Source organism: Acanthopagrus latus, chromosome 17, assembly GCF_904848185.1.
Source record: "Acanthopagrus latus isolate v.2019 chromosome 17, fAcaLat1.1, whole genome shotgun sequence".
NCBI classification, from domain to species: Eukaryota; Metazoa; Chordata; class Actinopteri; order Spariformes; family Sparidae; genus Acanthopagrus; species Acanthopagrus latus.
In genome coordinates, this window is record NC_051055.1 from 22,171,810 (window position 1) to 22,195,094 (window position 23,285).

The window sequence follows — 23,285 nt, forward strand, 5'->3', positions numbered from 1 at the left end:
CTCTGTCACTTGTTTGTGCACTGTGTAACTTCAGTGAGAGGGTCGGATCACAGCGTTACAAACAGGTTTACACCCAACTCTGTCATGGCGTGAGGAGTTTTGTCTGTAGTCAGCACCTACATTACTTCTGGAATTCATATTTACGACAGTGGTGTTCGGTAACTGTGTGTGGGCTCTACTGCCAAATCACACAAAATGCCAATTTCGACATAATGTTTATTGTTTAAGGAACGTTGATTCACTGTTACTTCATACATGTGACAAATTAAGCTGGATTTCGGTTGCATAAAACTTTATTTCAGACCCTCAGCCTCTCTGAAAGCACAACAGTAACTTCTCTCATAATATGAGGTTAGAGTATTTTGTTTAAATCAAATTTGTCATCAGATGCAAACATTTAGGTTACATATCAAACATAAACAGGATTGAAGCGCCGTTAACTCAGTTGGGTAGAGTGGGCATCCCATGTACAGAAGCTTTGTCCTTGCTGCAGCGGCCCCGAGTTCGAGTCCCTTTGCTGCGTGTCACCCCCCTCTCTCTTTTCCTATCATCTCTTAAGATGTTCTGTGAATAAAGCCATATAACGGCCAAAAGGAATACTTAAAAAAAAAAAAAGGATTACATACTCCAGCCAACTTGATGCATAAGAATATCTGAGGTTTACCTGTGAATTAACATTACTTAACTGATGATCAATCAGGTGCAAACTAATCACATTAACCTGCTAATTTGTTTATGGTGAGCAACAGGATGTCCTGATACATCCTGCATTAATTACACTGAATCATCACGAGCCATGCGTGAGTCTATCACTACTTAATTATGAAGTGTTGGGGCAAACTTCAGATCAATCACGTGTCTGTGTTTAAACAGTAAATACTGACTGACAGTAGCCTAGGGAGAGCAGAAACGTAGAGAAAAGAGAAAAGAAATTATTGGTAAAGTACAAATTAAGGTAATTTATGCTGCGAAAAACAGCTCTTTGAGTCTGGTTCTAGTAATGAGACAGCGTCTGAGTTGCTGACGATAACAAAAGGGTGTTTTTTGATGTGGTTGTGTGTGTGTGTGTGTGTGTGTGTGTGTGGGGGGGTGTATAGTGTGAGAACCCGTAAGGCCAATAGCAGGCAAGGACACCGAGTTATTGATGCAGCCCTTGGACCTTGACAGAGCAGAATTAAAACATGAATCATTAATAAAGTGCGAACACATAGAGATCAGGAGGGGAAGAGAGAGCGATGGAGGAGTTGAAGGAAGAGGGAGAGGAGCGGAGATTGACAGCCTGAAGAGAAGATGGTGCATTTTTGTGCCTCACTAAGCATCACATGCCTCCTGCCGACGCATGCGTACGATATGATGCATCGTCAGTGCGTCCTCAGGCACGGCAGGACATGTGGCGCTCAACGAGCAAGCACATATTTCACGGGTTGATGAAGAAGCAAAGGATTAAAGTGCTAAACCTTGACCTCTCACCACCCCTCCGCTCTTAAACCACCGCAGCCCAAAGCGCCACAGGAAAATGACTGACAGTGTTAAAAAAGTGCGTTTTTGCTCCGGGGAGCCCCTCAGACGATACATCAACATCGACTAAACGCTCGCTAAAGCGTTCGGGGCCGCGGCCTTTTTCCGCGATGACTCTTTATGACATCTCCACAAGCACCCAGCAGGTGAACAACCTCTACCCGCCACAGACGGCGGAGGTGGCGGTGGCAACAAGAGAAGAAGAAAGATGCTCCCGCTCCCTTCGATTCATCTCTCCTCTTTTTAAGTTACAGAGGAGGGGAGGCAGAGAGCAGCCGGAGGTATGGAAAGAAAGGAGACGAGGACACCGGTGAGCATGTGTTTGTGGTGGTATGAGGCAAATAGATGCTGGAGATAAAAAGAGAGGGGGACTAGTGGAAGAACGTGTCGCTTCACACACACACACACACACACACACACACACACACACACTCAGGGTAGCAGTAGTGCCAGGCAGTCTTTCTTTCTCCTGCTGTGAAACATTCATCGGGGAGAATACGATTAGACAACCACCTGGATCCCTGATCTTCTCTACCACTCTATTTGTGTGTGTCTGTGTGTGAGTGTGTGTGTGTGTATGCAGATAAAAAAAAAAAAATGTCTGTGTAGCATCTCTCCGTCCCTTCAGGGGCCGGCGTCACTCAGCTAAGCGCTGGATGTGTTGCCAGTTCCATAAAACTCATAAGACACATTCATCAACAGTACCCACCGAGCACCGAGAGACCCAGCCCAGACCATGCTCACACACACGCTCACACACACACATTTGCTGACTGGGCAATCTGTGTGTGTGTGTGTGTGGAGCATCAAACAGCCAGTGATAAGAAAGTGTGGGCGATTGCGCACGGTGCACCATCCAAGCTTTTGCAGGCACGGACGTGGCACGTAGATGCAGGGCAAAGGAAGGTTGCAGCATAAAAAGAGAGAGTGTGTGTGTGTCTGTGTGTGTGTATGTTGCTGTGGGCCACCTGAGAGTCATCAAATGAGCAGGGGAGTGAAAGACACTAAAGGAGAGCAGGGAAGGACGAGCAGAGATGGAGGGTAGCAGAGGCAGAATAATAAGGCGTGTGAGTGTGTTACCTTCTGGGTCCGGGGCGAAGCCGGGTGTTGGGAGGGTTGGGGTGGTGGAATGGGAGGTGATTTGTTGGGTGGTGCTAGGAGTGGGAGGGACCGCAGTGGTAGAAGTAGTAGGGAGTGACACAATATCTACAGACAGACACGGGATGGGATGACACACACATAAACACATACACAAACGCTATTATCTACAGCATGCAGTGACATTTGCAGGGTTACTACTGCTTATAAAACGCAACACACGCTTTACTGCTGAATATTAACGGGGCTCCTCGGCTGCTCAACCTCTGGATGGTGATCGCAGAGGCAGCTCAGTTCCTCCAATGGGTTTTGAGAAGATATGGAAAATGACCAGCCCAGCCAACAGGATGTGATAGCTATTAATGTTTCTGCAAACCACAGATACGTCCACGGTCGACATCCATAGCACATGGTGTTATGTCATGTTCACATTATATGTTATGAGCCACCTTTCACTGAGCGCTGCAACAAGAGCAGGAAGGTAAAAGAGTACAAATACTTGTGCTTATTCTACTAAAGTAGTACTTCAGTATTCATAACGTCTTGCACCTACTCCCTACATTGAAGATGCATATCTTTATTTTGTACTCCGTACAGTTTCATAACAGGATAGCTGCTTTAGTTTGAACAGGGGAAAAATCACACACGGAAGATGTGGCAAGACGAAAAAAAAAAAAAAAACAGAAAGGGAGCAGAAGGCGTGCAGGCAACATCGCTGACAACGCCGTAGCAGATTCTGAAAAGCAAGACATTCCCCACCCATGCCTTATTTAGGTGAACCGTTTGAAGTTGTTGGCTCTCACTTTTTAAACTTTGAGTCCATTTCAGAGCCCGTACTTTCTTACCTCTACTTCAGTAAAGACTGTGTGATTCTTTGCTGAGAGAGTAAAAGAAAATTCGACCTAATCGAATGTAAAGTTGCACCATAAAGAAAATCTAGCTGTATTGTAGGCAACTGGGCTTGTTTTAGTTTCTTGAAGACATCTCACCTCTCATCCAAGAGGCGCTCCAGCGCTAACTAACTGGAGAGGAGGTGGCAGGCTTTTGAACTCCGTGTGGGAGTGTCCTTACAGAGTCATTTGGGCCTCTTGTGGGTCGTTGGTCAAAAACCTCTCCACGGTTTCTAAAGCTAGGTGAGCCTTAGAAACCCACATGAAAGGCCATGAAACAAGTGCAGCTGCCTACGATACAGCACCTAGATTGCCCTTGAACTGGATGACTGAGAACCTTCATCCGCACCATAAAGAAAAGTTTTAACTTATCTGTGGTTTTGCAGAAATATACATAGCTAACACCTATTCTGGCGATTTGGTTGAAAGTACAAGAACTGGTGGGAAAACTTTTTAAAACACAGTGATTGAGGCCGATGCCATTTCGATAACCAAAGACCAATGTTACTAACTTTTTTTTTTTTTTCCAAATTGACTTAACCTGTGTGTGAATCGATCTCGACCCCTTGCCAAGTGATAAAGACAAAGACAAATGCTGTTCTCGGGCAGGTCTCTACGCCAGCGGATGGGGTTAAAGAAGACATTTACAATGGGGAAAGTCATGCTTTAAAGCGGCGGCTGAAGAGAATCACACCTGGCAGATTGACATTCATCTACGACGGCGATTTGGAATATATAGGAACACACACTCTCTATCGCTGACACATTTTCCGTGGCACAATGGCGGGGCAGACAGAGACATTGTCTGTGACAGATGCATTCCCAATGGAACGGTGCCATGCAGGGACTGTCTCATTCAATGCTGAACAATAGCTTGGATCTTGACACATTCTCCGAATCAATAGCCGAGACACAATGGAGGGTTGGAGAGGTAGAAAGAGACAAGTTCATATTGCTGTTAAAGACAAAAAAATAATGGCTGACAAAAATAAAAAAAAAACTCTAAGAGGGAGATGGAGGGGTGGGAGTGGATGTGTGTGTCTGTGTGTTTGTGCGCATCAGCACTTTGAGAGTGAGTAACACGCCACTTCATCAAACAACCTGCGCGAGACCGCAACGCATGAGGTAGTCTATGTGGTCGAAGTCTGAGGGCACACACACACACACACACACACACACGGGCACACACACAAACCAGATGTTCAGACACACTTAGATATTGGATAATTGGCCATGTGTACACACATACAATACACCTACAAAGGCATACAGAAAAGTACATTCGGCGGGCACACACACACACACACACACACACACACACACACACACTCTGCCCTTTCTGCTCAGGAGTAATTTATTGGTAAGTATTCCTCTGTCTCTTCTCTCCCGTTCTCCCACTGGCCCTGAGATCATCAATCTCTTTTTGCACTCTTCTTATGTCAGCACTATACCTCCCCCATCCTGCTATTTTTTTCCCCTTTCTTCTCTCGAGCCTGGGATGGTTTTCGTCTCCCTCACTAAAGAAATGCACACGATGCGTAGTGTATTTTGTGGCAAAGACAAAGAGACGCGCAGATTTTTCTGTTTTTTTTTTCTTCTTCTCTTCCTTTGAAGCAACGTGAGAGAGGGAGAAACGAATGGGAAGGGAGATTACTCGACAAATTATCTGAGAATGTGCGTCCCGCCGCCAAGTTCCTATGTGTGTCACGAGAGCAGATGAATGTGTTCGTGAGCCGCGCGGCTGTCACTTGAGCCTGAGGATTAATGGCCGGGGTCGCTGCACTAATTAAGTGGACGCTGATTAATTTGCCGTGACCTAAAAATAGTTCTTTCCCACTATTTTCTAACATTTTTTTTCTCATCTTCCTTAAAACATCTCTCCCCCCACCCGTCTTTATCCTTGTTTGTCTTCACCGAACGTCCTCGCCCCCCCCCACCCCCCCACCTTACCCCACCTCCCTCCTCCACTTTCCTTAATTCGGCTGCTTCTCCGGTTTCACTCATCTGTGACTACGTTCCCTCACTGCCTCTCTTCAACTTAATTAAGGAGAATGCCATACAGCTGTCGTTCTCTTGGCCGATAGCGTCCCCCTCCCGCCACATCATATTGTTACTCATTAACACTGTACAGCTGCCAATCAGGCACACGGCCCGTGTTATTTCCAGGGATGGATGTGGTGGCACTTGCGATAATGACGTCGCTCCTCGTATCTCAGACTCGCAGGAGTGCGCCTGAGGATACCGCCGCTGTTGTTTTGGATGAGCCCTGTTATTCTTTCATGTTCGGCGCTCCCTGATTACTAAGGGGGCCTCGCCCAGCGCAGTGGCAGCTCCGGCTGTCGGTCAACACACCGAACGCTGGACATTGGGTTAGGGTCCAACACTGGGTCCAACAGGGGCTGACACTGATTGGCTGAAGCGTCATTCAAATGCAGCTCGATGTAGGTGAGCGGTCTCGAATACAGCTTTTTTCAGACAACCATTTGTTTTTTTTTTCAGGCAAAATTGACTCCGCATTGTCTTCGCCTGGCACCGTCTGCCACTCAGCCCCCCTCAACCTTTTACCGCTTTCATTCTTATTCTGTATCTTTTGAAAGTCTCACTTCATTAAGTGGAGCTCTTGTGTTTTTCACTCCAATTATCCTGACGGCTCATTACAACAGCCGAGGAGACACGGTCTAATCCCTGGTCACCTAGCATTCCTCTCCGTTTCACTATCCATCCTTTCATCTTTTTATCACTCCCCTCTGCTTTCCATGAATCCTATCTATCCCTCTCCACACTCACTTCCTGCTCTGTTTTACAGGAATACACACACACACACACGGTGTACACTGTCATACACACGCATGTAAGTGTGTTACATATATGCAAACTAACAATTCTTATCTCCCCATCTCTACCCTGCCCTCTCTCTCTCTCTCATCTCCCACACTCTCTCATGCAATTCAATTCTAATAGGTTTTATTGGCTTGGCAATTCATCTGAGTGCAGCAGCTCAGTTCAATTACATAAGGGAGCCCTCTGGGCCCTCACCAGACAATCTGCAACATTCGCCTCCCAGTCGCACGCACACGCATACATGTGCACCTTTCGCGTATAGCCCCACATAAAAAAAATCCAATTTCTGCTTAACAATGGTGGCATGGAGATGAAACAACCAACAGAGGCCACATCCTCTCCACATTCTGCTGATATATGCTGTATGCCTGTGTGTGTGTGTGTGTGTGTGTGTGTGTGTGTGTGTGTGTGTGTGTGTGTACTCTGTGATTCATTGAAAAACTGTTCCTCACATTTATATCATTAGCGACTTTTGGAAAGTTGCAGAAAGTTAATTTCATCGTATTAAAGTGGTGCACGCACTCACACGCACGCTGATGAAAACGATCTCTCTCTGATTCATAAACACATCAAAGCACATGCACAGAGCCACACATGTACACACACACACACACACACACACACGAGTGTGACCAGTCAAATAAAGCTCAGCTTCAATGCATCACGGCTCCCCGGAGAGTTCCCCACCTCTCGCTCTCGCTTCTCCTTCGCCGGCATTAAGCTCGTCTGCCTTCATAAAGTGGCAGCGCCTAAAGCACCGGTGACAAATTGGCAGCCACTTTTGCCTGAGTTTGTTTCGAGTGTACAGACCCTGATGGCAGATAACTCTCACAGAGGGAAGCATGTCATGAAACAGGGAGACGAGACACGAGAGGGAGCGCTGGTAGTTTTTCTGCACCTGCAAGAAAATGGTGTCTTTTCTGCTGACTCATCCTTTTTACAGCACACATCCTCCAGCGCTACACTGCCTGCTTCACCTTCCTCCCCCGTTGCACCCTGGGATTCCCTCTGGGAAGGCCGGGAGCCAGCTAAACTGACATTCCGTTTATCTGATAGGCTGTGGTACTGAATGTTAACCTGCCTCCGACCTCCATCGTCCTTCTCTCTCTTCCCTCTCATCCCTCCGTCACCTCCTCCCTCTCCTTCCCGAAACTCCCTCGCTCGGTTACACTCGCTTCTCGCGCCACCATACTCGCAGAAACCTCGGGCGTCTTCGAGTAATGACACTGAACTGCAGCTGAACCAGGAGCGAAGGGCAAACCGGTGGCAAGGTGAAAAACAGTTGAAAGGATGTGGGAGGAGAGGGGGGGAGAGGAAGTGGACAGGAGGTGTAAAAGAGGTGAGAACAGCCGGCTGAGCATTCAAAAGGAAGGCAGTCGAGGAAGAAAACAGGAGAGGAGAGGATGAAAAAAGTGATGCACAAGAATCATTTTTCAAATCTCCAAAAAGTCATTTTTTAAATTGAATAGCTTAGCTACAAAATGAGATTCCATATTTAAAGGGAAAAAAAAAAAGAAGAACAAAAATGACACCTACTTAAACATCGTGGGTGCCGGAATGAAGAGCACAATGTGGGTAAGTGTTATGAGCTGTGAGTCATCTTAACATATTTTAGAGCGGAATCACATTTACTTTCAATATTGACTGCTGAACTTTGCCTTTAATCAACAGAACGCAGCAGCTGACTAACACCGTATTACATTTCAGCATTTATGCGCATTGGCAGCAATGCAAAGCCACATTTTACAGCTAAGTAATATTTACAAAGACACGCGTGAATGCGACGAGCATCCTCTGGCATGTTTTGGAGAATTAGCACCGCGTTCGCCAGATTATTAGTTGTGACACGCAGGAAAATCAAGAGTGACTTTCAGGCGTCTACAGATTAATATGATGGCTGAATCAACAACTCTGAGCTCTTTGAGATAAGGTTTGAAACAATCTGCCCAGTGGGCGAGAACACTTCTTCTTTTTTTTTTGAAGTACAGCAAACCATCACTGATGTGGGGCTACAGCAGGATTTAAGAAGCTGATTGCTGGAAATCCGTGGTGCGGAGCAGAGGGGCTGATGCTCGGCTTACGTTTGGTTATGTGGATTTCTGCTCTTTTGTGGATATTGGTCGAGGCAGTATTCCTTATTTTAAACTTGGCTTTTTCTTTGTTTCTTTTACATAATAAGAGGGAAAAAGGCGAGATAAAACAAATTAATGACGAGCACGGAGCAACGGCACGAAATAAAAGGAGATGAATGATGAAACGGGGGGAGGAAGAAGAAATGGCACAGGGATAAACAAATGAAGAAGACAGCTAAAAAATGGCGAGGGAGGAAGCTGAGGGGGAGGAGGGAGAGAGAGACGGAACATTTTTCTACAGAGGTGGCAACGCACATCAAAGCTCGACAGAGAGCGACGGAGACAGAAAGAGGGAGGGAAGTGGGTGGGGATGTCACCTTTCATCTTGCCACTGTTGCCACCCTTGATGCCTGTGGAAAGCTGCCATTTTGTGCGCCGTTTGATGCGAGACACGCTCGTACAAGAGCGTGCCGCTGTTGACTGCGTGTGTGCGCGCCCGTATTAGAGTAGGAGAGTGTTGGTGCGCTGGCTGGATGGATGGATGAGGGGGCGCCAACCGAAAAAGCAAAATGTTACATAAGATACCACGTCTCCATCCGCTCCCTCCGCTTCTGATCTCCAAATCAGGTGCTTGGGTGCGTCGACAGGAGCAGCCAGCAGGGGGAGGCGCAGATCAAAAGGCCAACCCCGCTGAGTGACAGCGGCGTGCGTGTAATCAGGCCAAACCCCAAACGCAACGGCCGTGAAACCGTAGGAGCTTCCAAAGATGAGCTTACTTTGCGATTCGGCTCCGCTGCCGTCCCATTAAAAAGTCCCACCGCTCAAATTCTGTTCCACCCCGACTGCAAGTTTACTCACTTGTTTCATGTGTGGATTACACGGCATTAACATCAAAACCTTGTTTTTCAAGTGTGCTTCAAACTCAAAGATAAGTGAAGCGAAAGAGGCCGGCCAATTTGTCACATTTTCTGAGAAATAACTTCACGGGGCGACACGCGAGATCCTCATGTGATGTTTCGCGAGGCGCCGCCGCCGTCCTCTCGCAGCTTATCTGGGCCAACCTTCATTATGAATTTAGCAAACCTTCAGTGAATCTAGGTGCAACATCTTGGAAAAACTTGACAACAAAAGCCCCTCCCCCCCCTCCCGTTCCCAATACCGCCACACAGGCAACAAGCAACCCAAAGTGGATCCGCCTGAATTCTAAATGCAACAGATGTTCCGCTCCTGTTTACCTCCAAATGTTACCATGTAAAATTCAGAGTTTCCAGCAGATTCGGCGTCCTATTAATGCTCCAATACCGCAGCGTGTGTGTTCACTCCTGTCATCTGTTTGTCTCCTACGTGCTTCGGCTTGTGTTGCGAGATCCATTTAGTTGTCACAACATCTCGGATCTTTATTTATTGCACTTGAGGATGTAAGTTATTCTGAATTCCTTGAAGAGAAGACTGGGTCACAGGGGACATGATGAATTGGTTCTTTACAAGATATAGCCTGAATAATGATGTTGGTGACTACTACCCGAGCACGGGCAGCCTACATCTTCCTGAGAAATCAATACCTCTGTTGAATCAATTGCACAGGAGGTTTAGCAGAGGTTTCCTGCTGTGTACCTAATCAGGAAAACAAATAAAGCTGAAAGACAGATGAGACAGGCATCAGGATTTAATGGGTCTGTTACCCGGTGCCAGAATAGCCGCTATCCGAAGACACTGAAAAGATAAAAGGATCAATACATTTGAAAAGATTTCTCAGAAAAAAAGAACATTATCAAAGCACAAAAACAAGAAAACGCAGCAAACAAAAGGATCCATTGAACATAAAAATTATTCAGAACAGTCGACAGTAGCCGGGGATACTCGGAGCTGGAGGTGAAAACAATGGAGAAACACAAACATGAATTGTAAGAAAAGCTGGAACACACGACTGATACTCACCATACACCAGTAGGGTGTAATGATCAGCAGCGCGTCCGTAGTTGTTCTGGGCCTGGCACAGGTACGTCCCGTTGTATGACTGGCTGAGACGGGAAATCTGTAAGGTGGGGCCAGAAATCTCTGCCCTCTCGGGTAAGGTGTCGTTAATCTTGGACCACTGAATGTTCCTGGGCCTGAGGGGGAAGGAGAACGAGAGAGGAGAGATGTTTGATACTGCTGGAATGCGGCGGCCACTGGCTCCCTCACTGAAGCATGTATTGCTGCAGAAATGCACTCATGAACATTGGAAGATGAGGTTTGGATTAGGTGCAGCAGATCATGGTCCACTGCGGTGCAACCAGACTATGAAGCAGCTTTGATCGTCAGTCGGCGAAACTCCTTAATTCACCCTCCACACTCAACCATTAAAATTTGGTTCTGTAGCATGAATGGAGTTCAACTTGCACTTACTTACTAACAAATTAACACTGAAACTTGTTTTACAGGGTTAACTTAAAAAACTTTAAAAAAGTTGGGTGATCAATCACAAGACTTTCACCCAGTTGTTCACTGCTCATGTACCCTGTGACAGACAAAGTTTACACCGTCTTGTTTTACTTTACATAAGTTAATGTAACAGACTTATTTTAACCCAAAACCTGATCTTTTCCCAAAACTAACCGAGTTGTTCTTTGGTGCTTAAATCCTACACACAACTGTTTCACAACATACGTACTCTTGAAAAACTCTTGTTTTTTTCATTGGCACACGCCCTAGTCTGTCATTTAGGTCTGAGAATGTGTTAGACTCGTCATTGAAAATTAACTTTTTAATTAATCAATTAATTGTTTAAGCCATTTGTCGAAGAAAGATGTCAAACGTGTTAGTTCCTGCTGCTCAACTGCGAGGACTTACTGTTTTATAAATTAACATTTTTGGAATGGTGGGCGATGTTTTTATATTTCCTAAGCGCCTAGTTAATCATTCGAAAGAAACAGACCCTTGGATTGATTAATACTTAAAGTTTCAAACTTCAACTTGCAAAAATTGACCCTGCGTCAGCTTCACATATCCTCCCACGCGCATGCAAACGCATATCCAAACACTGCAACAGCACAATATTCAACCTTTAACGTGTGACATTTGGACACAGCTAGATTGCAGATTTAATTACTTCTGCTGTGTTGTTTGTTCCTACAACCTCGACAACCACCACCGTCGGAAAGAAATGCAATGTTCAGTCATGTCTTACAGTAAAGTGTTTGCTTCCTTCAATCGTTTAAAATGAAATGGATATTAATTGTCGTTATTAAGTCCAACCAACGCTTTGTTACTGTGACCTTTGCGGAGCCGGCTCATTCACAGTCTGATCGGCAGAGATTCACGCAGGGTTGATATCAGCTTCATTCTCTGTGCGGTCATTGGAGAGACTGATCCCAGGGCGAAGCAGTTAGAGCGGAAATAGCACCGCCGACAACTTCACAGTCGTCGTCCCCATTACATGTTTTGTATTTTTTTACATGTGCGTCACGTACACTGCAAACATGTAGTTACAGGAAACATCTGGCTCGGTTCAGAACTGGAGGGGGAGTGAGCAGGGGCCTGTGTCGCCCGCAGCCACCTGAGCTACACTGGCTGCTGCTGGGCAGTGAATGTGGGCCGGCTGCCTGTTAAACCACGGTGTCTGATTTCTGTGTCTACACCTGTTAGATACAGAGATGGGACACGTGAGTGCGGAGGGTTTGTTCAGTTGTTTAAAGTCAACTTTGTGAGCCCGGGGAAGAGTGACAAGAAGCAATGTAACTTATTACTTTTTTGCTGTAGAGTGATTACTCGCCCCGGCACAGATAACCGCACGACAGCTAATACCACTAGCACACTGCACATCTTAAGCACATTTAGTGAAAACTGAAGTGCTAAAGGGTTTCACAAATGAGAGTGAAAAGAGACAAGGGATCAAAGCACAGGCACCGACGGGTGCTATAAAAAGAGAGGTGAGGAAGGAGGGTGAAGAAGCCCGGGGGGTGGGTGAGGACGGTGACACGAGAAGAAAGTATAAAAAGGGCTCTGAGAAACGAGCCAATGGCAGCAGAGGGCTGCATCCTGACAAATAATGAGGAGATGGATGGTCAGAGGGCGACAATCGTGTGAAAAGGGTTGGCAGTGGTGGGGGGGGGTTAGGTAAGGGGTGCAGATGGGAGAGAAATAGGGTGTCAGATGTGCAGGGTGGGGAAAAGACATAATAGGGATAGAAAACGTGTTACGGCAGGTAGAGTGAAGACGGAGAGGAAGAAGAGCAGGCAAACAAAATGAATTGGTCATGAAAGATGGGCAAGCAGAGCAGACAGGAGGTGCGAGGATTACAGAGACATCCTGGCGAACAAAAGTGTGTGTGTGTTTGTGTTTGTGTGCGCGCGCATGTGTGTGTGTGCGGCTGAGTGTCACGGCTCTTGCCACCGTGGCCAGATTACAATCCTGACTCATCTGGGTTCTAATCCCTCAGGACGTCTAATTAAACCTCTTTTTTTGCTCAGTCTCACTCACACACACACACACACTCCTCGCTTATCCTACACACACTAAATGTCCACAAACAAATCTCCGGCTATAGCTGCGCTCCCACAGAGTAATTCCTTCAAATGCTCGCACACAAATAAACGGGCAATTACGTGAAATGACAAAACGTCGCCTCGCACTCTCCTCCTAATAACGGACAAACAATGAGTGTACCCCCTCCACCAAAAGGAAGCGGCATATAATTGGTCATTAATACTAAACAGGCAGTTAACGGGGCCAGAGAGCGGGGGGGCGGGCACAGGGGGATTGTAGTGTGTGTGTGTGTGCGTGTTTGTGTGTGTGTGCGCAGTCCAGCGTGAGATGAGGGTCAGAGTCCAGAGTGGCCCGGAGTCCCATCTCTCATTGTCACATAGTCCTGCATGCACCACATAAACACAAACTCTCACACACACACACACACACACACACACACACACACACACACACCTCACAGTGTCCCCAACCGGCCGTTACAAAGCTTTAGTGGGGCTATAGCCAATACGCTTCTCCGCCAGTCCTCACTGTGGGATTTCACTTAAGTCATCACACACACACACATACACACACACGCTCACACTTTGGCTGCATGAAGCTTTACTGGGGAGCTTTAGTGGACTTGATGCCCACAGACAGACGGACCATCTAGGGGAGGGTTTAAGAGCTTAGGACCCAATACCCTTCTGGAGGGTGCACAAAGGGCTGCGAACACACTAGAAAAAGGCTTTGTTTCAAAGCCCAGTCTTAAAAGTGTTGACTGCTGATTGGGTTTAGCAGCTCTGGACTCACACACAGCGTCACACAAGTTTGTGATATGTCCACATGTACACTCGATGTCTTCAATTTCTCATAAACTTTCACACTCTTGCAGTCACCGCTGCACCTCCGTATGAAGCTCTTTTTGCACACAATCCTTCATGCAATAAAATATGGATCAGGTTGCCCGTCTGGCAAATATTAAATGTCACGCGATATCACAGACACACAACTCCTCTGTTCTTTATCAAACTTGGGACACATGATGCGTCCTTGGCACTATCCTCTCATAATTACAAAAAACATTATCCTGATGGCAGTGTAAATAGTGTCATTCTACATGTGATTAGACACTGCTGGTTGACTTCAATTACAGTTCAGCGATGATGTGTTGGGGTTTGATTGGCACAAAGGGAGCCCACATCATTAGCGGGGGGACAGCATGAGGTCGTTGTCAATTTTAAGTCTGTGTTTCCGAATCCCTTTTCCAAAAATGGAGATGAAGCGATGCTGATTTTTGCTCCCTAACGATAGTTTCTAGAAAAGAACCAGGAGATCTTGCAGTATTTACAGAGCGTAATTACTTAAGGAAAGAACTGAATTATGTGGCATTGTAATTATACAGAAAGAGGTCAACTTGATGTTCATTTTAACGACACATATTAAAGACAAAAAGAAGAAAGATGTCTTGCAGCTGGCTATTTTAAGATACTCAGGGGAGAAGCTCTCATACATTTTATCCTTTTTTTTTTTTTGGAACCTGTATAGAGGGCTGATAAAAGCGCCCATGTTCTCCTTTCAGTGGTGCCCTGCTTTCCTCTCACACATTTGGTGGCCGTCCAGGAAAACCACTGTTTTCTGCTGCGGCCAGTGAAAAGCTCTGCTGGTGCAGGTAGAGGTTTGCTCAAGGACGTTTGCACAATGGCTACTGAGAAGGAGACAGTTTGTTTTTTGAGCAAATTGGATGGTATTTACTTTAAAGAAAAACAAGAATGCGCAACCCGACCAGCAGAATGATTGTTGGCATGTACGTTTTGGCAAACCACAGATATGTTGAAACTTAACGTTTCTTTATGTTGCGAATTTGTTTCTTTAGATTAAATTTTCCATTTTATGCTGTGACAACGCTGTTCTTATAGTCTGGTTAGGGTTTAGGCACAAAAACCACTCCGTAAGGGTTAGGAAATGTTATAGTTTGGCTTTAAACCTGTTTTGTCACCACAAAAATGGCTGGAAATTGTCCCGAGGTCTCCTTAAAAATATCCGGTGGTGTCACGCTCATGCATTTTGCAACACCAGAGACCCTTTTTCAAAACTATCCAGTGGTTTCACGTCTTCATACAAATGTTAAAACACAGGCTCGGTCTACGGTCACTGGCTCTGCTGCCTTCTCGCATCTGTCATAAACGTGTAATGTGAATGCTGTATGACACATTTTTGGCGAAATGACCATATAGATCTATGAAAGGTGCAGCTGTGAACGTGGCCCTTGCAGAAAACAGTAACTACCGACATTTTATCCTGGCGACTGGGCTGGAATAAATGTGTCTGTGTCACTGATCATCTATCTGATTCTTCTCTACAGCCCATGAATCAACCCTTTTGGTGGCCAGACTTACCAGCTCATTGCTGTTTCTGTGTGTTCATCTCTGTGTCTAGATCAACGGTTCCGTCATCCAGTCTGATCTGCTGCAGTTTCCGCACATTAGTATTAGAATACGTGCTCTGAGAAAATCCACAGAGACATTAACAGATTCTTAACCTCATCTGTTTAAAAATCCTTTCCAGAAATCATTTTTTAAAAGGAGACAGAAAAACACTCATTTTCAGGCTCATAATTTTATTCTAGGTTGCTACTAGAACAGGTTTACAAGCTTTACTGCTCAAAAAAACACACCAGTTTTCTCATACTGTCCATTGCTGCAGCACGGTCTGTTTTAGCACCTGTCTCTTTAAGGCCCCTCCTCCTAAACACCCAGTCTGCTCTTGATTGGTCAGCTCACACGTGCCTGAGTCAGCACCGCCAACAACAATAGAGCAGCTGTGCTAAATAATGGGCAGAGTTTTCTGTGGGAGAGAGGACCTCCCGTTGGTGCGGACTTTGACCTTTTTAACTTTCAAGATCATTTACATGCACAAAAACATATATAACACTGAAGGAAAGGGAGAAGAATCAAGAAGCATAATAGTTGTCCTTTAAGATGTATTGCTATATCTATAAGCACTGGAAGATTCAGGTTTCCAGATCACATTTGTGTATGCTGATTAATGGACTGGGATTGGCTGGTAAACTATTTGTGATTGTGCTCGTCGTCCTGCCTCTTTAACATCAGGTCAGTGAATGTGAAAACAACCCTCTGCACATATCGTTCTGCACAGTGAAGCTCAAACACTCGACTGTAGGAAGAAAAGGAACAACACATTTTGTAGGTGGAGGGGGACTTGAGCTTCGACACTTCTCTCTCTACAGTCTGTGGTTACAGCGATTACGACCTTTGACTCCGACTCTTGCAACCGTTGCAGGTTGCTGAATTCGAGCTTATATTACCTTTACACTTACAAAAGGTGCTCTGAGTAAATGTGCGAACTGATCTTGCCAGCAACAATTTTACCCTCCAAAAAGATTGCCTAAATAAAAGCAGAGCCCTGTCGGCTTGTCGCCGCCTCCCGCAGCCACCAGGTGTTTGGTGATGTTACGACCTAAATGTCATCCTCATTGCAGCTCAAAACAATTTCCCAAAACACTTTTAATATGTATGCTTACTGTCCCGTATTTGCATTTCACAAAATTTCGTGTTTGCAGGGGGTTGTCGCCGAACTTGGCAACCTCCCGCACGCTGTCGTCAATCAAACGCTTTCTGTGTGTCCTTAAGCCGATTTGACAAGAGTCGTTGCGGCTTTTCAAATACAAATGCTTTTGTTCAAGAAAACCTTTTATACTTTCTGATTATTTTGTCAGGAATTCATTACAGAGTGAGGAGAAAAAAATGCACGCACACAGTGCAATGACAACCCCCGAAAAAGCTTCACAAGCGGCTTTTTTTGTGCCAGCAAGTAAATGTGCCGGCTTCATATCTTGTGGGGAGAGAAAAGGATGCATGACTCAGTGTCTTTCAAACAACATTATTAAGTCATTACACCTCTTCAGCATAACCTCAAATATACTTTCACGTACACCAATCAGCCACAACATTAAAACCACTGACAGGTGACGTGAATAACATTGATCATGTCATCGCAATGCGATGTTCTGCTGGGTACCCTTGGGTGCTGGCATTCATGTGAATGCAACTTGACACGAACCACCCATCCGAACACTGTTGTGGGCCAAGTACACCCCTTCATCACAACAACACTACCACCCCAGCAGGACAGTGCACCCTGATACACTGCAAACACTGCTCAGGAACAGCTCGAGGAACACAATAAAGGTGTTGACCGGGCCTCCAAATTCCCCAGAACCCCAATCTGATCGAGCATCTGTAGGACCTGCTGGAGCAGGTCTGATCCATAGAGGCCCCACCCCCAAACATACAGGACCCAGAGGATCCGCTGTTAAAAAACGCTCAGAGGTCTTAAGTCTTGACAGGTCAGAGCTGTTTTGGCTGCACGAGGGAAACCTTCACAATCATAGGCAGGTGGTCATAATGTTATGCCTGATAAGTGTATATCTTATAAAAGAAAAACAGCTCATCATTCACAGGTCAGTGTTCTGTTTAGCGAGATTTTTATATCACACTATGTGTGCTGTGCAGGATGAACTTGTCAGGTTGTGTAGCAGGCTTGTGTTATTATTTCATATGTAAGGCATCGATAGCATCACAGAACAAAACACTTGAGCACACGCACACAGACTTACAGAGGGTTCCCGGTGACCGAGCAGGTGAGGCTGAGAGAGTCGCCCTCTCGCAAAATGCCAGTAGGAGGAACAATTCTCACTGTGGGTGCAACTGTGGGGAGAGAGAGAGAGAGAGAGAGAGAGAGAGAAAAGGGAGAGGGGAGGGGAGTTAGATGAATGAGTATGCATGTGAGAGAGGAAACAAGAGAGGCACCAAAGAAAACAAAATGGATCAAAATGGATCAAAATGATCAAAACGGAGCGACGATCAGAGAGGATATAAGAGGAGGGGGGGAAATCAGGAATGAGAGAGAGAGAGACGGCAAGGGAACAAAAAAAAAGGAGGAACAAGGGAAAAAGTGAGAAAGTGGCAGGAGGGAGGGGTCTTTAACATCTGTTTCCACGGCAACCAGCCGACAATCCTACGGTTGAAGCACCTGTTATCATAAGCAGCCCACCGCTCCGGCAGCTGCTGTACCGCACTTACTTCAGCGGCAGAGCGATGGGAAGCCAAACCCACACTGACAGTTGGTCATTATTGCCGGTCGTCTGGCTGGAGGAACCGCCGGCACACAGATTGACAAAACTGTTGAATATTAATCACTCTGATCTATCAACAAACATTAGGACACATGGGGCAAATTAATTGTACCCAAAAGAAAAAAAAGACTGATGAATAAGCACTTCCTGGGGAGCGAGATCACAAATGGAACACCTCTGAAATGTGTGATGGTCCAAAGTTATTGATAGATCGCTGGGAGAGTTATCATGTCAAACTCTCGGGGGTACCAAACCGACATAGGGACAAATTGAGCAACTAAAAAATAAAATGTAAAACTATTTCAGCATCCTTTTTTCATTATCAACAAATCTAAATCTTTGTGATCTCAACTGATGTGCTTCTGACATGACTTTTTTTTTTCTTCTGAATTTAAAAAAAAAAAAAAAGTATCTTCAAACAAAACAACGCACATAAATTTCATTATCAAATAGTAATCACACTGAATTGTCAGCGAGCTCCAGTTTTGTTCGTCCTCACATCGGAAAACAAAAGGCGAGACATTTCTGAAGTAAACTCATACGAGTGAACATAACGTCTCTGATGGGATTAGAAAAAAAGAAGAAGAGGAGGATTTACTTTTCGTAGACATTAAATAATTAATTTCTGACTCTGCCGAAATGGATATAGATTATAGCTGTCTGACATTTTTCAAGATTAATCCCACTGAACCATCTACAGATCTGTGAAAATATTGAAAATTCGGCTCAAAAAGCAAAAATATGCTTCTATCTGGGCTTGTTGCCCTCACTGAATATTAGACTTCAGCCAATAATACATTTAAATCTCCTGCAGTACTTTTTTTTACTGCTTGGCTTTTCGCATGCCTCCGGTGGACATGATGTGATTTCAGAGCACGCTAACTCGTGCAAATAGGCCAGCGAAGATACATCACTCCCAGAGCTGGACCGGGAACCTCGCACATACTAACACGACCCAGGGTTCCTCGGCCGACGCTGGTTAGCTTTCTTAAACCACAGGCCGGGACCCTGACCTGGCCACGGGCCTGTTTCTGCCAGCTCGCGGCACAACAAGATTTGTATGCATTAGGTTTTAATGAGAGCGGGTCTCACACAGGGCAGCGCCAGCTATCACTCTGTTGAAAATCCTGGACTTTATACAAATGAGCTTCATTCTAAAAATGAGATATCTGCCATTTGAAAAATGAGGCTGCTCCACTCCTGACAAAATTATGGCTGGCATTAAAGTTAGACAAAAAAAAAAAGTGTAATGAATGGCACTGAAGGCGCAACTTAAGTGACAGAAATACAGATGGAATAATTTGTGTGTCTGAGAAATTTGCCAGTGAACATTATGTTGGTTCATTTGTTTCCGAGATGGATAGAAAAAGGCTTTGGCGTATAAAGTGCACAAACACACACACATGCACAAACACACACCGGTCTGAAAGAGGGACTTACAATACACATCCAGGCGGTAGTGTCGGATCCTCTTCTGCCCGCCCAGCGCCGGGTGGAACGCCTCGCAGCTCAGCGCCGCCCCGTTGTCTTTCCTTTCAACCGGGATCCGGATGGTGCTGGACACGCTGAACGTCTTCCCGTTGTCCTGCTGGGACACCACACCTGGAGAGAGAGACGGAGAGAGGATGAGAGGATCATAGGATGAGAGGACGGTGGCCAAGAAAAAAAAAAGTTCACAGTTCTCTTTTCCTTCTCCCCCTCACTGAGACATCACACAATGGCGGGAGAAAAGGAAAGAGACGGGGAAAGAAAAAAAAAGGAGAGGAGACTTTAGAGGAGAACACAAGAACACAGAGGTGGATGGAAGAAGTGAGCAGACTGACGAGGACAAAGTTAGAAGAAGTTAGTGACTGATGAAGGAGACTTTTTTTTTTACAGCGGCACTGTACCTATAGAGGGGAGGATGAAACGACGGAGGAGAACGGAATAAAAAGAGAGTAAAGAGAAAGCAATTTGCATCCATATTTCATGGCAATTATAAGCGGCAGAACTGTTTGTTTGCAGATGGCAAATCAAGCGAATATATTGCGTGTGTGTGTGTGTGTTCGTGTGTGTGTGAGTGAACAGAGGAGACTGAAGGATAAAAGAGAGAATATGCATAAACCGAATTGAGATTTTAACTGCACCAGACACGGAGGGAGGGAGTGGGGGGGGGGCGTCAAAGGACCAGGGTGAGAGAAGAAAGGCAGAGGAGAGAGGAGGACTCGTGGGCAGAGAGAAAGAGGGCAGCAAAACCGGGCCTGATAGATGGGAGGAGGAGGGTGGAGGGGAGAGGAGAACTGAGGCGAGACAAGCCCAGACATTAAAAGAAGGACGATAAGAGCGCCGGGCCAGATTCAGAGTGAGAGAAAAGATGCGAGAAGCGAGGAGGAGGAGAGACAGAAGGAGGGAGGAGGTACAGCGGGGTGACATGGTCACGTATTGGTGGTGCGTGGCGGGTGGCGGGTAGGGGGTCTGTGCTTGTTGAGGCAAAACACTACAATATTACTTATATCGCACTGAGTTTTCAATTAACGCCGGCCAGCGAATAAAAAGCAGGCCCGATCGAAGCATGCGAGAGGGGGGGGGGTCGGCAGCAGCGGGTGCAGATGAGAAGGAATCGGGGAGCGGCAGGAGAGAGATAGCGGCCTTAATTAAAGAGTGCTTTCCCATATCTACTGGGATCTGCCTCTAACCTTTAGTGTCACAGTTCATTTAACTCAGGGCCGGGACAGAGAGGAGGAAGAGAGGGGAGAAGAGAGGAGAGGGGAGAGGAGGAAATGAGAGGAAACAAGAGGAGAGAGGAGGAGAAGGGAGACGGGGAATATGAGAGAGAGGGGATGAGAAAGGGATGCGAGCAGGGGGAGGAACTGAGAGGAGACAAGAGAGTGTGAGAATAAAGGAGAGGTAAGAGGAGAGGGGGAGACAAACAGAAGAATGGTGGAGGGAGGGGGAAAAAGAGGACAGGTGAGCGAACAGGGGAAGAGATAAGATGAGACAAAGTAGGAGGAGGAGAGGAAAAGAGAGGAGGAGGGAGGAGAGGGGAGAAAACACGGGAAGAGAGAAGGAAGCAAGAGGGGAGGAGACATGAAAAGAAAGGTAGAGCGGGGAGAAATGAGGAGGGACAAAGAAGAGAGGAGGAGGGAGGAAACAGGATGAGGAGGGGGAAAAATCGGCAGGAGAAGAGAGGAGAGGAAACAAGCGAGGAAAAAAGTTGAGATGAGGGAACAGGAGAAGAGGGAAAGAGAAACAAGAGGAGACAGGAAAAGAAAGGAAGAGAGGAGTGAAAGGTGGAGGGAGGAAACAGGAGAGAGTGAAGAAGTGATAAGAGGAGAGGAGGAGAAACACAACAGGAGGAGAGAGAGGAATTGATATGAGGGAAGCTGAGCTGAGGAAACAGGAGAGGAGGGGAGGAAAAGGGAGAGAGTACAAATAAAGAAAAGATGAGAGGGGGAGCAAGGGAAGAGGAAGATCAGAGGAATCAAGAGAAGAAGAGAAGAGAGATGAGAAATGGGACAGGAGGGGAGGGGAAGAGTTGAGATGAGGAAACAAGAGAAGAGGGGACAGGAGAAGAGACAAAGCGAGGGGAGAAAACAGGACTAACAAAAAAAAGACGAGAGCAGGAGTGAGAAAACGGAGGATGGGGAGGAGTCAAGAGGAGAAGAGAAAAGACAAGAGGAAACAAGACAAGAGGGAAGGAAACGAGGAGGGAGGAGGAAACAAGAAGAGATGGAAAAAGAGGAGAGGAAAGGGGAGGAGACAGGAAACAGCAGGAATGAAGAAGAGACAATAAGAGAGAGGGATGAAGGAAATGGCAGGAGGGGCAGGACTCAAGGGAAAGGAGAGAAAGACAGAAAACGGGACGGAGGTGGACTAGAGAAGTCAAACAGGAGGAAAATGAATGAGACGAGGCCCTCTTGGAGCCATTCACAGCCAGTAACCAAGGTGAACAGCGTCACCAGTGAAATGTAAAGGAAGTGGAAAAAAAAATGAAGATCGGATGAAGAGAAAGAGAAGGACGGAGGAGTGGGTAGAGACACAGAGACGATGACAGGCGAGGAAAGAAAAAGGGAGGAGAGCGGATGAAAGAGCCGTTGAGTGTCTGACAGAAATAGAAAGTAAAAGAGACAACGGCTGACACGAAGTTTGAAAGGACAAAGCGCCGCTCGACGCACGTCCCCCACACGAAACTGTTGACACCAGATTACCTCACATTATCTCACGTGGTCCGCGTGAGTTATCTGGAGGCGCCGGACATGAATTCATGAATAACAATAACGGAACGCGTTTGACAAGTGATTTGTACTTTTTAAAAAATGTTGTCTGTATTTAATAAAAAAAAATCTTTAAAAAAAAAAAAAAAAACGGAGGATCAGTTGAATAAAAATGATGATAGCCACGAGCCTGAGTGAGAATTAAACACTGCATAACTTCATAACTTAAGTCTCTGTGAGTTTTTCTTGTCAACGGAACAAGGTTTTTTTCTTTTTGAGGAATTCAAATAATAATAAAAAAAATTTAAAAAACGCCATATATTATATCCACAAACGCTGATTTAACATCGGGAGTGAAAGACGAAAAAAGTCTCGGGGGTCAAACAGACTGAAGGCGAAGGGGGAGGATAGGTCTCAGATGTATTATTGAGTGAAGGGCCCCCCCCTTTAACTTAGAGAGGCAAAGGGAGACAGCGAGTTAGAAAGGATAGATCAAGGTAACGGACTGATGGAAGGGGGCTCACAGAATCAGCAGAACGAGGAGGAGGGAGACGACGGTGAATTAAAAAAAAAAAAAAGAGCGCCTTTGTGAGTGTTTGAAAAGGAGGTGGACCGAGAGGAGCAGGGAAACTGGAGCGCACGAAACATCTGCGCTTTCATGTAACACTGTACTTGTGAGATTACGAGCAAATAAAATGAATCTGAATTTTGGAGGGAGAGGGGAGATGGGTGTCTGCTTCGATTGGGAGAGAGTTTGATGAGTGGACACATTCAGACAGAGAGGCTGTGAAATCCGCCTCATAGCGGCTGTCACAAAGATCAACGCATGTAGACGTAAACATCGGAGTCACATCTCCGAAAAGTGTGTTTGATCGCTTGAAACTAGATCATCGCCTATAAATATTACAAAACAACCAGTGTTGGAAAAAAAAGGGCTCAAAGATCATACTGGAGCAAAAGTAAAGATATCGTGTTAAAATATTACTTTGTGAAAGTCACCAACATGACTCTGAGGTGAAGGTCTTAAACTGTCTGATGTTAAATGTACCTAAGTATCAAGAGTAAACTC

The 23,285-nt window shown here is 45.8% G+C and overlaps 1 protein-coding gene across 4 annotated transcripts in view; it reads right to left on the reverse strand.

The window, feature by feature from the left end:
• cadm4 (cell adhesion molecule 4) overlaps positions 1-23,285 on the reverse strand; it is a 169,576-nt gene that overhangs the window by 4,839 nt on the left and 141,452 nt on the right. For 3 of the 4 annotated variants that reach the window (XM_037074133.1, XM_037074132.1, XM_037074130.1), the window contains exons 4-7: positions 19,464-19,625; positions 17,505-17,595; positions 10,358-10,530; positions 2,599-2,724 (exon numbers count right to left, since the gene is read on the reverse strand). In XM_037074133.1, coding sequence (XP_036930028.1) covers positions 2,599-2,724; positions 10,358-10,530; positions 17,505-17,595; positions 19,464-19,625 — 552 coding nt within the window. The remainder of the gene's footprint in view (positions 1-2,598; positions 2,725-10,357; positions 10,531-17,504; positions 17,596-19,463; positions 19,626-23,285) is intronic. The other variant, XM_037074134.1, reaches the window with a different exon arrangement.